Source organism: Grampus griseus (assembly GCF_964374135.1).
Source record: "Grampus griseus genome assembly, chromosome: 20".
Taxonomy (NCBI): domain Eukaryota; kingdom Metazoa; phylum Chordata; class Mammalia; order Artiodactyla; family Delphinidae; genus Grampus; species Grampus griseus.
Genome location: NC_139014.1, coordinates 37,982,153 through 37,995,744, shown reverse-complemented (window position 1 = coordinate 37,995,744; position 13,592 = coordinate 37,982,153). Strand labels below are relative to the sequence as shown.

Below are 13,592 nucleotides of genomic sequence, written 5' to 3'. Positions count from 1 at the left end.
ATGTACAGTCACATGTGTGCACGCATGCGCTGCTCCCACGTGTGTCACGGGGCGCGGGGCGGACAGAGGGCAGGCGGGCTGAGCCCAGGCGTCAGGCTGCTCTCAGAGCCCAGGACCACGTCCCTGCATCCTCAGGAGTGCTCTCATTTGGACACCAACCTGCTACTGTTTAGTATTTTTCTTTACATCAGCCGACCTTTCCTTCCAGACCTACACGCTACATTTTTCCGATTCTGACCAGTAACACTGTATCTGAACTTTCACAATTTGTTTTCTTGGCTACACCACGCGGCTTGTGGGATCTTAGCTCCCTGACCAGGGATCGAACCCGCACCCCCTGCAATGGAAGCGCAGTCTTGGCCACTGGACCGCCAGGGAAGTCCCACATGCACAAATTTTTGATACTACATATATTTTATACCTGTATTTGCAGTGAAACCTATATGTTAGGAGCATTTAAGCCTGAAAATACGTAACTGCTATAAGCAGCAGCTACACAGATAAACACAAGATTATGCAAATCATTCATCCGGAACCACCAAAGGTTCACACAACACACTCTGGGAGGTGTACACAAGAAGCCTGAGGCTCCATCCTTCCTTCATCCACTGGCTAGCGGGCCCTGTCACCTTCGCAGGCTGCTGGACAAAGCCCCACACGCTGTGCGGCATCAACACCACAACCTCCTGTCCCCCGTCTGGAGGCCGGAGCCCATCCAGGTGTCACAGGGCTGGTCCTGCTGCGGCCGTGACGGGAGAACTGCCCCGGCCTCGCCCCCAGGGCTGCAGATGGCCGTCTTCCCTTGATGCGTGTCTGTCCAAATCTTCCCTTTTTATAAGGACACTGGTCACCCTAATGACCTCATTTTCACTTGATCATGTCTGCAAATCTCCAGATAGGGTCATGCTTAAAGGTTCTCGGGGTTAGGACCTCAACCCATGAATCTGGGGGCACACATTCAGCCCAGAACACAGGTCCTCCCAAGTCCAGTCTCGCTTCAACGCGGTCTGAAGCCAAGTTAGCTTCTCACAAGCACCCGCCGGAGACAAGCGTCTGACCCGGTGTTCAGTGGGCCCGAGGCGGCAATGGGGACATCTTGGTGCCGTGTCCACCGGTCACCAAGCCCACGGCAGCATCTCTTGGCAGCACGGACCCTGTACCTGGGGTAGCTGCCTGCCAGACCCTGGCGACATCCCAGCACATCTCTGAGCTGCACGGAAGCGCTTGGGATGCAAAGCCTCGTCCGAAACGTGTGCAGACTCCTCCAGCTGTTTTCAAATTCTGCTCATCTGAGCCCCAGGGGCCCTGGGGGACGCTTCTGGACCGTGGGGGGGTGAAGGCTGCCGAAAACACAGGGAAATGTGTGCCTGACTATGGCTTTCCACAAAAATAACCTCTGGGTTTTTTTTTTTTGTCAGTTTTTCAATTGGTCTTTAGTGTAAGTTGACGTGGCAGGTTTTGGTTTTTTTGTTTTTTGTTTTTTTTTTTTGCGGTACGTGGGCCTCTCACTGTTGTGGCCTCTCCCGCTGCGGAGCAACAGGCTCCAGACGCGCAGGCCCAGCGGCCATGGCTCACGGGCCCAGCCGCTCCGCGGCATGTGGGATCTTCCCGGACCGTGTCCCCTGCATCGGCAGGCGGGCTCTCAACCACTGCGCCACCAGGGAAGCCCTGTTTTGTTTTTTTTAAAGACCAGGATCCTCTGCTGCAAAGAAAATCTGAAACTCTAAATACCATCCATTTTATCCACATTGTGTTCTGCTGGTCCTACTTCCAAAATACACTGATTCCCGCCACCTGCCACAGCCCCCGCGACGCCAGCCCCGAATCCGCCCTGTGCACCCTGCCCAGGGCTCAGCAAGCTCCTCTGAAAAGGACCAGACGGCAGAGACTCTCGGCGACGACTCAGCGCTCACCCAGCCCTGCCGCGCTTGTGCCCAGGCAGCCAGCGCCAGGGGAGGCGGCGGGTCGGACTGGGCTCCGCCGATGCGGCTCAGACCGGGCACCACAGCTCACCCTCCCCGCCCTGCTGCACCGCAGCTCGGGCCTTTACCTCCAGCTTTCCTGAGACATAAATGACACGTAACTTTGTGAGTTGCCAGGTGATGCATCTGTACATTGTAATACGCTCCCCACGTGGCATCAGGAACCCCTCCACTCCAGCCCACCATCACCTGTGTGGTGAGAACATGTAAGATCTCCTCTCTCTGCAACTCTCAAGCACAGGACACAGTATCAGGACGTGTCAGTCTCACCCCTGGGAGTCTGTGCCCTTTGGCCAGCATCTCCCCCTTTCCCACCCCCTGGCAACCACAATCTACTGTTTCTCTGGACACTGGCCTCTTTGTGTCTCTCTACGGTTTTCTGAAGAGCTGTCTGCGAACAGCATCGCCTCACTCCTGCCCCGTCTTCGGTGCTGCTGTCCTGGAAGCCCACGATCCGTCGCTACTGTTTTTGCTTTAGAAACTCAGTAGCGTATAGAATGATTAAAAATAACAAACACAATGCTTTGCAGATCTACCTTCACGTCTAACAATCCTCATTTTCTGGGTGTGCACCTAGGTCTGTCTGGTATCTCTCACTTCTGTCTGAAGAGCCTCCTTCAGCACCTCTTGTGCGAGCCTGCGGATGATGAATTCTGTCTGCTTCCAAAGCCTTTCCATTTCTGAGAGATTTTTCTGGGAAGACTCTGGGCTGCCAGCTTTTTCTTTCCAGCATCTCAGAGACATCGCCCTACTCTCTCCGGCTCCCACAGTTTCTGACAAGACAGCTGCTGTGATTCCTACCTTTGTTTCTTTGCAACGTGTGCCTTCAAATCTTTCTTTATCTTACTTTTTAAAGGTTTCAGTGTGGCGTGTCCCGGAGTTTCCTGTGGTGGGTAGGTCTGTTTTGTTATTTATCCAGCTTGGGGTTCTGTAGCTTGATGTTTTTCATGATAAAATTACTGGCCATTATCCCTTCAAACTGTTTGGTACCGCCCCACATCCCAGGTGCCCTATTCTTTCGGTTTCCCCCCATTCTTCTCTTTGTTCCAGTTTGGGTGGCCCCAATGCCTCTTCCCTCAGCTGTGAGGTCACGGACGGGCCTGTCAGGGCCATCCTTCCTGTCACCACGATCTTGGCTCCCAGCACCTCCATCCACGTGGCCCCTCCTCACACAACCCCCATCCCGCTGAAGGCTCCCGTCTGTTCCACACATTTTCCCTGAGAGCCGTCGACACATTAACCCTAGTTATCCAGAATCTCCGCCTGCCGGTTCCGACATTCAGATCATCCTGAGTCCGGTTCTATTGCTCTGTCTCTTGGCAGTGAGTGTTTCTACTTGCTGTTTTGTGTGTCTTGTGATTTTTTTTTTTTTTTTTACCAAACGCCAGACCTGCGTGGGACGGCAGAGACTGACATACCAAGTTTTTATGCCTGGAATTGGCCGGCCTTTCTCCTCCAGGCCGTCAGTGAGGGGCCGAGTCACAGGCTGAGCTGGCTGGGTTCTGTCGTTGCTGTGATCACCCCCGGGCCCCAATGGCTTCACCTGGCCCCGTGGGGTCACGCTCTCAGGGAGGGGCTGCTCCCTGGCAGCTGCACGCCTTCCTGCCCTTCCTCGGCAGTAGACGCCCCTGTCGCTCAGTGTTTCCTCCCCTGGGGTCCCGTCCCGCTTGCCCTCCCCCACCCCTTCCTCCCCGGAGCAGAAGCCCCACCGTACTGCTCCCGATGGAGCCTCAGGGCTACACCGACCCTGCTTCTGCTGCTGCGTCCAGACACGCAGACCATCGCGTGCTGCATAGAACATCACTCCCATGCACCACGGTGGTGACGTGTCGCTGACTGGATCTGATGAGCAATTTAATAACAGTGAACTAAATAAGCCACAAGATTAAGAGTAAAAATGGTACAAATGAACTTATTTACAAAACAGAGGTAAAAACAAACTTATAGTTACCAGGGGGAAAGGAGGGGGATAATAAACTGGGAGACTGGGATCGACACATACACACTACTATATATAAAACATAACTAATAAGGACCTGCTGTGGAGCACAGGGAGCTCTACTCAGTGCTCTGTAATGAGCCATGTAGGAAAAGAATCTAAACAGGAGTGGATACGTGCACGTGTGTAACTGATCCCCTTTGCTGTACCCCTGAAACGAAAACAACATTGTACATTAACTGTACTCCAATAAAAGTTAAAAAATAAAGATAATTTTAAAAAATTAAAATCAATCAATCCATCACAAGAAATAATGCGCCCCAAACTCAGGAGTCCCCAACTCAATGGCATTCCTGTGGATTCCGTGCTCTGAAGCAAGAAGCCAGGGCACTGCATCTCCCACACCCTCCCGAGAACAGCAGCTCTGCTGGGTTGAGAGGCAGCACAGACCATTTTGGGTGTGTTAATTCCATCCGTCTACACAGGCAGCATGTGGCTCCCAGTTAAAGAGGGACCCGAACGAGTTCGAAAATGCTGCACAACCACTGAGCCTGAGGATACGAGAGACCTAGTAACTCAACATCTGCGGCGAATGAGGACGTGTCACAAGCCTCCAGCAGGGACCAGAGGACACCAGCACAGACCTTCCAAGCACGTCAAACCTGTCCTCCTCCGTGGGCGCTGGTCCTCCGCAGAAAGAGCCTCCGCTACGCGGGCCGAGCACCTAACCACGGACATCGGTGACCGCGTGGCACGAGTGCCCTGAACACAGTGAGTGCTGTCGACCGCTTGGCCCACCTCTGGGTGTGCAGCGACGCACACTTGCGCACAAAGTACAGCAAGAGTGGGACGTGCACAATCACGCCCGCTGCACAACGGCAAGTACCCTTGTGACCAGGGACCCGAGGACCATCGTTTACTGTAACTTTGTCTTCAAAGTTCAGCTCGGCTGGACGGTCAAAGATTTGGAAGCAACGGGATTTAAGGACTGGCGACAGAAGATCTGGTTGGGGACAGACCTCTCCAAACGGGCACAGACTGTGCTCACCAAGGAGAAGCCTGACAGAGGACACTCACCGCCAGGTGGACAAAACGGCCAGTTGTGGGAGCAGACGGCTCGCTGACAACCCCCGCCCCACTCCATGAACAAAGGGGCCATCGAGATGGGGACGGAGCTGTCTCAACAGGCTCGATGTCAGGCCCTGACCCTGGCTCACCAGCTGGCCCTGCCGGGCGCCCACTTGGCGATTGGACCGGCACCGAGGCCCAGGAGCAGCTGGCCACCTGCCGGCAGGCTCACTACACGGAGGCCAGAGACGCGTCCTCACGGGATCGAACCCGTCTCCTGGACGCGGATCTGCCTGCCCTGCCTGTCGGCACCACCCCCCGCAACGACGCTCCGCCAGCCCCACGGGACACAGAGCAGGGGCCTTGTGTGCACGTGGCTGCCCACTGAGACGCAGGCACAAGTCTGTCTGCCAGGACAGCTTAACGCTTTCAACCAGGGCCTGCGACCGGAGCGTGCGGGTCCTGGGGTGGAGGGTTAGGGCTGGGCGGGCTCCGCGGGTCCTGGGGTGGAGGGGTTAGGGCTGGGCGGGCTCCGCGGGTCCTGGGGTGGAGGGGTTGGGGCTGGGCGGGCTCCGCGGGTCCTGGGGTGGAGGGGTTGGGGCTGGGCGGGCTCCGCGGGTCCTGGGGTGGAGGGGTTGGGGCTGGGCGGGCTCCGCGGGTCCTGGGGTGGAGGGGTTGGGGCTGGGCGGGCTCCACGGGTCCTGGGGTGGAAGGGTTGCGGCTGGGCGGGCTCCGCGGGTCCTGGGGTGGAGGGGTTGGGGCTGAGCGGGCTCCGCGGGTCCTGGGGTGGAGGGGTTGGGGCTGGGCGGGCTCCGCGGGTCCTGGGGTGGAGGGTTAGGGCTGGGCGGGCTCCGCGGGTCCTGGGGTGGAGGGTTAGGGCTGGGCGGGCTCCGCGGGTCCTGGGGTAGAGGGGTTAGGGCTGGGCAGGCTCCGCGGGTCCTGGGGTGGAGGGGTTAGGGTTGGGTGGGCTCCACAGCTTTATATCAAGAGCCCCACCGCGCGTCTTCCTCCCAGGCCTGGAGAACTCTGCTGGGAAGGCCTCGGAGCCCCGGGGGAGCTGCCTGCAGGCACGCAGCAATGGTCCTCCTGCACGTGGAGAGACCCCCGGGCAGGACGGCTGCTCTGGAACCCAGGGGCACTCGCTGGTACTTCCTGAAGTTTCCGCGTACGTGAAGTGAAGGAATGTGTGACAGAGGCATCCAAAAACAGCACGCTTCAGAAATGAAGGGTGGACCGGGGGGTGGGCAGAGTTGGAACCGCACTGACCAGGACGGGGGCTGCTCTCCGACCGCACCCTCCGCCTTCTCAGCGCCCGGGGAGCCGCACACCCGTATCGCGGCACCGCATCCCAGGTCCTGTAATCAAACTCCAGCAGGGGTTCCTGCGTTTAAAGAAGCCCCTCGGGTGGCTTTTAAGTTCGTCGAAGTCTGACAGCCCACGGTGTCCTGAGTCCCAGATTTGTCACCATCCTGCCCCCGGGAGGAGGGGACGCAGGGGGCATGGACTTCCCGGCCCAGGGCAGGTCTGGGCTGGAACAAACCGAGAAGGGGCTGGTGTCACAGACGGGACTCGCGTGCTAGTAAGGGAAGACGGGCCAGTTTTCAGAATAAAATGTAGCTTTATTACGACACAGGAAAAGACTACAAGCCATTAGAGAGAAGAGCCAAACAGTCCCTCAAAACGACAGGTGAAAGGGACGCGGAAACATCCCGGTAATAAAATCCACAGCACAATCATTGGAATCTCGTTCTTACGATTTCTGTTTTCAAAGTTATAGTAAACGACGAAACAAGTCACTTGAATTGTCAAAAGAACGGCAATTTTATACGACGAAAGCATCCACACCGAGCAGAACTACAACGGCACGAGTGTACGTGATGCAGCAGGAGCGTCCTGGACGTTCTGGCGCCGACGGGAGGCCCGAGGCGGCCTGGAGAGGGCCCGGGCCCAGCCTCCCGCTCAGGACACCCAGGGAGAGCCCACTGTCTCACTGTAAAGCGCTGACACGGCAGCCAACGTCTCACAAACACAAGTCACTTTAAACACACTAGCCGGGGAGGAAGGGTCGCCCAGGGATTCCTCAGCGGTCTGGACATCGACACGGGTGGTGGTTTGAAACAGGAAACCATTTTCCCGTATTTAGTAGCTGCATCGGGAGCTGAAAGAAAATAAATTCCCCAACCCATCACGCAGTTCTTTGTTCCTGATGAGGTGACGTCAAAGCAGGACCTCAGCGCGCGGGACGGGGGGCAGGCGCGCGTGCAGGCAGCCGGAGCCTCACCGCGCCCCCCAGGTAGTTCTTCCAGCCACAGGGGAATCTCAGCAGCAGAGAGATAAGTGCTCAGAACACCAGGCCAGAGGGAACAGAGGGTTAACTTCGACATAAAAATTCAAAAGAACACCCAGAAAAGAGAAACGGCCTCACTGTCTCCTGAATCTTCCCATCCTTGGAGCAGCTGAGCCCTGGACGTGAGTGGGCGGCAGGGGAGGGCCGCAGGGCTCACCAGACCACAGGCGACCTGCCAGAACCCCGCGGCCAGTACCATCTCCTCTGTCGCCACTCTGCATGGAGGCCCAGGGCTCCAGGGCCCTCAGAGCAGTCGGGCCACGCGGGGCAGGCGCCTGAGCTGTGTCGCTGAGGACTCTGCCGGGTACGACGCCCCCGCCGCAGGACCCCAGCACCTTCCACGGGGGGGGGGGGGCAGGAGCCACGCCGCGCCCAGACCCGAGCAGCCGACGAGCTGAACCTGGTTCACGGTCTGTCGGCTGAGAACCCGTCACACGTTTTTAAACAGTGAAAACGGCTGAAATTTTGTGACGTGGCTAAAGCATATGAAATTCAACTTTCCGTGATCATGTAAAGTTCTACTGGAACACAGCTACGCTCATCCACGTGACCTGCAGCAGAGACCACAGGGCCCACAAAGTCAGAAACATCTACTACCTGGCCCTCTGCGGAGAGTCCGCTGACCCTGCCGCAGGTGAACGTGTTCCTCTGCAGGAAAGAAGCCTCACGTTCAGGGGACACTGGCTCGCCCCCCGTCTCTGGGCTGGAATCTCTCAGAGACGGGCAATCTAGGTTTGGGTGTGAACAGACAGATGTGTGCGAGGCGGCTCACAAGGAACAATGATGCTGCACCTCCCCCGTCAGCCCCTCCCACCAGCTCAGTCCCGGCCGTCTGTCCTGCGGCAACAGAAGCTACCGGAACGCAAGGCAGAGGCACCCAGAGCCAGGATGCAGCCCCCCTGGAGGCCGCCGCATCATCCGACACACCCGCCGCCCAGCAGCGACCAGGAGAGCTCGCGGGACAGGTGGCCAGGAAGGAAACACGGGAGGGAAACAGTGAAACCACTGGAAACGCTTCAGGTACTAAAAGATTAATACGACAGAGACCGTTCCCAGCGCAGCCTGATTCTCCTCCACTGAGCCAGGCAGCTCTGGCCAGGTCCAAGGTGCCTGCGGGGGGGTGGGCGGGGGGGCAACAAAAACAGCACCGATGAAAAAGCAAGATCCACTCTCCAGGATAAAAGGAAAACGATCTAAATTTCAGCCTGAACTCAATAATTCATTCACGTTACCATCATTACGTTTAAGAGATTCACCATCGTGGAAAGAGAGAGAAAGGGGGACGATACGCAAACGCCTATCTCTAGAAAACGGGGATCTGCTTCCACATGCAGGACAGACGTGCTCGGAGGCCCCACAGGGTCTTCAGCTCCACAGGCTCCGGGGCTCACGCCCGAGTCCGCGCTGCGCACGGACACCAAACTCACCAAGAGAAAGACCCGCGAGGCCTGCATCTCCTCCACCTCCTGCTTTCTGGGCCCCAGCGTGGAACGGCTGGCGCGGGGGCTGCGCCTGCCCCGGCTCGCGGGGGACACAGGAGACACTCCGGCGCACGTCTCCTCTGCCCCCACCCCCCCCCAGCCCACCTCTTGCCAAGTGTCCACACAGCGTGACCCCGGGCACCCGGATGACTTCGGGGGACTTGCCGGTGCGCCGACGGCTACTCGTACTCCAGGAACTGTTTGTGATAGAAGAGCAGGTACCTGAGGAGGAGAGAGGACAGAGCACGCTTACTTCCACCTCCCGAGGCGTCGGAGCAAAACCACCCTGACGAGGACAGCCGCGCTCAGCCTGTCACCGCAGAGAAGAGACGGCAGGGAGGCGGCAGGGCCCCCAGTCCACGACCAGCCCGGCCTCCGTCCACCTGCTGGGCCCTGGCTGTGGCCGCCCCCCGGCCCTGTACACGGTCCCTCTCAGAAGGACGCTGGCCCCGGGTCCCTGCCCCAGCCCACCCGCCCGGCCTCCTCACGGCCACCACAGAGCCTCTCAGGGCTGCCCCACTGCTCGCGGCTCCAAGCCCAGACGCCTGCTGGAGCTCAGGGCAGCTGGGGTGGGGCAGGAGCCCCGCGGATGGTCTGGAGACCGAGGGGGGCAACGATGAGCAGGAAGGAGCGAACGAGGCGCAGAGGGGCGACGCGGCCCCGGGGCCCCACGGGACGCACCCCTCACTGTCCAGCACGTCTGCAATGCCAGCCTTGGTGATGATGGCATCGTCACACTTGAACCACTGGTCCTTGTGCTGCCGGATGAAGCTGGTGTAGTGGCCACTCTCCAGGGTCCCCTGGTGGTTGACCACCGCAAACAAGGAGTACCTGGTTTGGGGACGGTGGCGGGAGACGGAGGTCACGACCCTGTCCCCACCAGGGACCACTGTCCCCGCCAGGTAGCCGCCCAGGAGCAAATGCTGACAGGCGACAGCAGCACAGGGGAGAGGAGAACGGGCCCGCCTGGGAGGCGCTGTTGCTGTTCTACCCTCCCCGCCACCACCAACAGGAGGGACGGGGAGAGGGGCCTCACCGCGATGCGGCTGGGGGGGTGGGGTGGGGTGGGGAGGTCCCTCCCCAACAGAGGGTCGGTGGCAACACTACAGGAAGCAGGCCAGTGGCCAAGAGCAAGCAAGCCCGGCCGCTGCCCCTCACACGCAGCACCTCCTGGGAGACGCAGGTGGGCCTCCCGCGAAGCCCCCGGCCCCACTCGCGCTCGAGGTGCCACTCACTTGTTATCGTTACTGAGACTGTCCACCGGCTGCTGGTACTGTCCGTTCATCCTGTTCTCTTTGCTGTAACAAACGGCGCAAACTCAGGCTCGATTACAACAGTTCACTAACAACTCGCGGTTCACACGGTATTGTGGGCACCAGGGACGCGCGACACCGGACGCCGTGCTGGTGCGGCTTCCACGGGTCCGCTTCTCCCAACAGCTCCATCTCAGGCAGAGATGACCCCCGAGTTACGGTGGGGAAACCGAGGCCCAGGCTGGGAAGCGGACTGCCGAGATCAAGGCTCAGAGCCGGCCCAGACCCACGTCTCCCTGCCAACCCCCAGGCGGGCGGGCAGGCAGCCTCCCCAGATCGTCCTGAGGCCCCGCCAGCACTGGACTCAGGCCTCTGTTGCTTTAAGCCGCCCCGCCTGTGGTTATTATTCACTAAGGCAGCCCTCCTACCAGGAAGCGTCCTCCTATTTTTGCAAGGGTAAATTTCAAGCAGTCCCTGATACAAAGACTCCAAAACAAGATAAATGAAACCTACAACCACAAAACCACTGTGTTGATTTGTATCCAATCTCAGTGCCTGTGGCTGAAACGCCTGAAATGCTGCCCTGAGCCAGCTGGTAGGAGGACAGCCTCCCTCACACAGGGACGGTCCTGGGGTGAGATCAGGACAGTGAGGTGTCACGGACGAAGTGACATCAGGGCCCACTGGGGCCTCATCAGGGACCTGGTGCCACGCCCACCCGACCACAGACACGGAGGACGAACCTGGAGGCCATGAAGGGGGTCATGTCCAGCTCCAGGGGGAAGGACACGTAGGTGGTGATCTTGCGCCGCAGTTTGGCCGAGTGTTCGAATCGCTGCAGAAGTGGGGGTGGGAAGGCTGTAGGGCTCCTCCGACAGCACAGTCTCTGTGGCTCCCTAAGTGGGCCTTTCCTGCATTTTCCGAACCGCCCTTGGCCACAGCTAGAGCTCAGAGTCCACAGGGCGACATAACCCACAGGGCTCAGCCCAGCCCTGAAATGATGCGCCCAACAGCAGGTGTGGACCTAGCACGGTGCCCGGTGGGAGAAACAGGTAGGCCTGGGGATTTGGTTTCTGTCTTACATCTTTAAAGGGTCATGAAGTAAAAGAACGAGCAACAGAGACTGTATGCTTTACATGTAAAATCAGACCGCAAATACCCAAGACCAGCAAACACACTGTCTCTGCTGCGTACTCTCTCATAATACATCATACACATGATTCATATTTGCTACTGGCCCTTCACAGGAACGTGCTGACCCCCAGACTAGACCCTAATGCCAAGGGTCCTTGCTTTCAAGTAAAAGAAAATCGGAAAACTTGGGGTGAGGATAGAAGAACTTGGAGGAGAGGAGCAGTAAATCCCTAACCACCCCCCACCCAGAGTAACTCACCCTATTTTCATTATGAAGCAATTACTTTCTGATTCACGGGCAAACCTCCCGGCGACAGACACGAGCAGAGCAGTTTACAGGCACCACCCTCTCTGCTCCACAAGCACGGACAGACTCTGCACACCCACCCACCCTCAGGCCCCGCGTGCTCAGGGAACTCACTTTGAGATGGAAGCAGGCCACGATGGGCAGCTTCTTCATGGTGAGCTGCTTTGTGGACTCCTGGTAGCTATGGCAACCGCTACACTTGATCTTGGCACTGCTTCCTAAGTGCTCTGGTCTGGTAAACCTGCAACGCAGTGAAAACATGGATTTTTAGGGAAAAAAGATGGCAGCAGTAAGAGAGGAAAAAGAGAAAAGTTATTTTATCACTTTCAGGGGGTTCACGTCCTTCCTAAAAACACACACACAGTTAGGGACATTTATAACTTCACAATGAAAAAGCTATTCCTTCCTTTCTCTTCTCGAGCACTTCAAAAAATATTTATCCTCAATTTTTTTGGAAAATGAAAGTCTGGTGAACTCAAAATAATTTTCTAACTACTGTTAAGACCCAGCAATCAAATCTGTCCCTGAAAAGTGACAACCAGCACTCACACAAAAACTGTACATGAGTGGCTACTGCACTTTTATCTGTAAAGGCCAAAAAAAAGCCCGGAAGCAATGCAGATGTCCTTCAGCGAATGAGTGGTTAAGCCGTGTACACCATGGAATACTAGTAAGCAATAAAAAGGAAACAACTGGTGATGCACACAACCTGGATGAATCTCCAGAGAATTAGGATGAGTGAAAAAAGTCAATCCTTGAAAGGTTACATGATGTATGATTCCACGGATATAGCATCCTTGAAATGTGGAATTTCTAGAAATGGAGAACAGAGTTGCGGCTGCCAGGAGTTAAGGAGGCAACAAGGGTAGGAGGTGCAGGACATGTGGTTGTGAGGGACCCTGCGGGGGTGCAAGCATCCTGCATCTTGACTGCAGGGATGTTGAGATCCTGCTGACTGTGACATTGTGCTGTAATTTTACAAGATGTTACCACTGGGGAAAACTGGGGAAAGAGTACACAGGATCTCTCTGGATTGTATCTTACAACTGCATGCAAAACTACAATTATCTCAAAATAAAAAGTTTAATTAAAAACGTTTTCATCACCTTCAGAAAAGGCCACGAGCCACAGCAGGAGGGCGGCCCTGCTGGGTGTGACTCTGTCCGTTAGTCACTAAAGGCCGCGGACCTCCAGCCTCTGCCGCGGTGGGGGGCACTCAGGGACAGAAACAGCTCGTCTGCTGGCCATCCCATCTTCCCTCAGCTTTCGTGCGGGAACGTGGGGCCCTGGGGGGCCTGGCTTTACCAGGACTTTCCCCGAGCAGCCACGAGGAAGGGCCCCCTCCCCACAAGGCGCGGACGCCTCACCTCCGCAGGCAGTCCGTGAGGGTCGTGGTTCCCGACGCGTGGCTCTCTCCGTTCACCACGCTGCCCTCGCTCCCAGGGCTCAGTGGCCAGAAGGGGGTGGAAGAGCCGGGCAGGTCCAGGCTGATGTCCCAGAAGGGGTCGATGGTGGTGGAGACCCCACTAGGAGCAAGCAGGGGGGACGGGTGAGCACCACGGCCCGGGGGCAGCGCAGCGACAAGGCCCCGCGACGCTTGGCCGGCAGCACCGGGGCTGCAGAGGCCGCACTTACTGGCACACTTGGCAGGTGACGTCGGACTGCAGCCCCCCTGTGAAGATCTGGTCTATGATGCAGTTGCAGTGGTTAGGGTTGTTGGCCTTTTTCCCATTATCATCACCTGGCAAGAGACGGTGGCTCTGGGACCCTGGGCCCCCAAGGCAGCCAGCCCACTGCCAAGCCGCTGACCCAAGGGGCAGAGCTGGTGCAGCAGGAGGGCCCGGGTTTCCACAGGGGCGCGGGAGGGACGCGCCGTGTGCTTTCAGTTTCTCCCCCTTGCTCCTCCCTGTGAACAGTTCCCTGCCATCCACCTGGCAGGCCCAGTAACAGGCCCTGAGAAACAGCCCCCGCCCTCACCTCTGCAGCGCCCACCTCTGCAGCGCCTACCTGTGCAGTGCCCACCTGTGCAATGCTCACCTGTGTAGCGCTCACCTGTGCAGCGCCCACCTGTGCAGCGCTCA

The 13,592-nt window shown here is 57.8% G+C and overlaps 1 protein-coding gene across 1 annotated transcript in view; it reads right to left on the bottom strand.

The window, feature by feature from the left end:
* Positions 1-6,593: 6,593 nt before the first annotated feature.
* USP22 (ubiquitin specific peptidase 22) overlaps positions 6,594-13,592 on the bottom strand; it is a 34,484-nt gene continuing 27,485 nt past the window's right edge. Inside the window, exons 7-13 of the mRNA XM_082678961.1 lie at positions 13,147-13,252; positions 12,879-13,037; positions 11,626-11,752; positions 10,814-10,905; positions 10,053-10,115; positions 9,499-9,648; positions 6,594-9,039 (exon numbers count right to left, since the gene is read on the bottom strand). Of these exons, the coding sequence (XP_082535087.1) occupies positions 8,997-9,039; positions 9,499-9,648; positions 10,053-10,115; positions 10,814-10,905; positions 11,626-11,752; positions 12,879-13,037; positions 13,147-13,252 (740 nt within the window). The 3' untranslated portion in view covers positions 6,594-8,996. The remainder of the gene's footprint in view (positions 9,040-9,498; positions 9,649-10,052; positions 10,116-10,813; positions 10,906-11,625; positions 11,753-12,878; positions 13,038-13,146; positions 13,253-13,592) is intronic.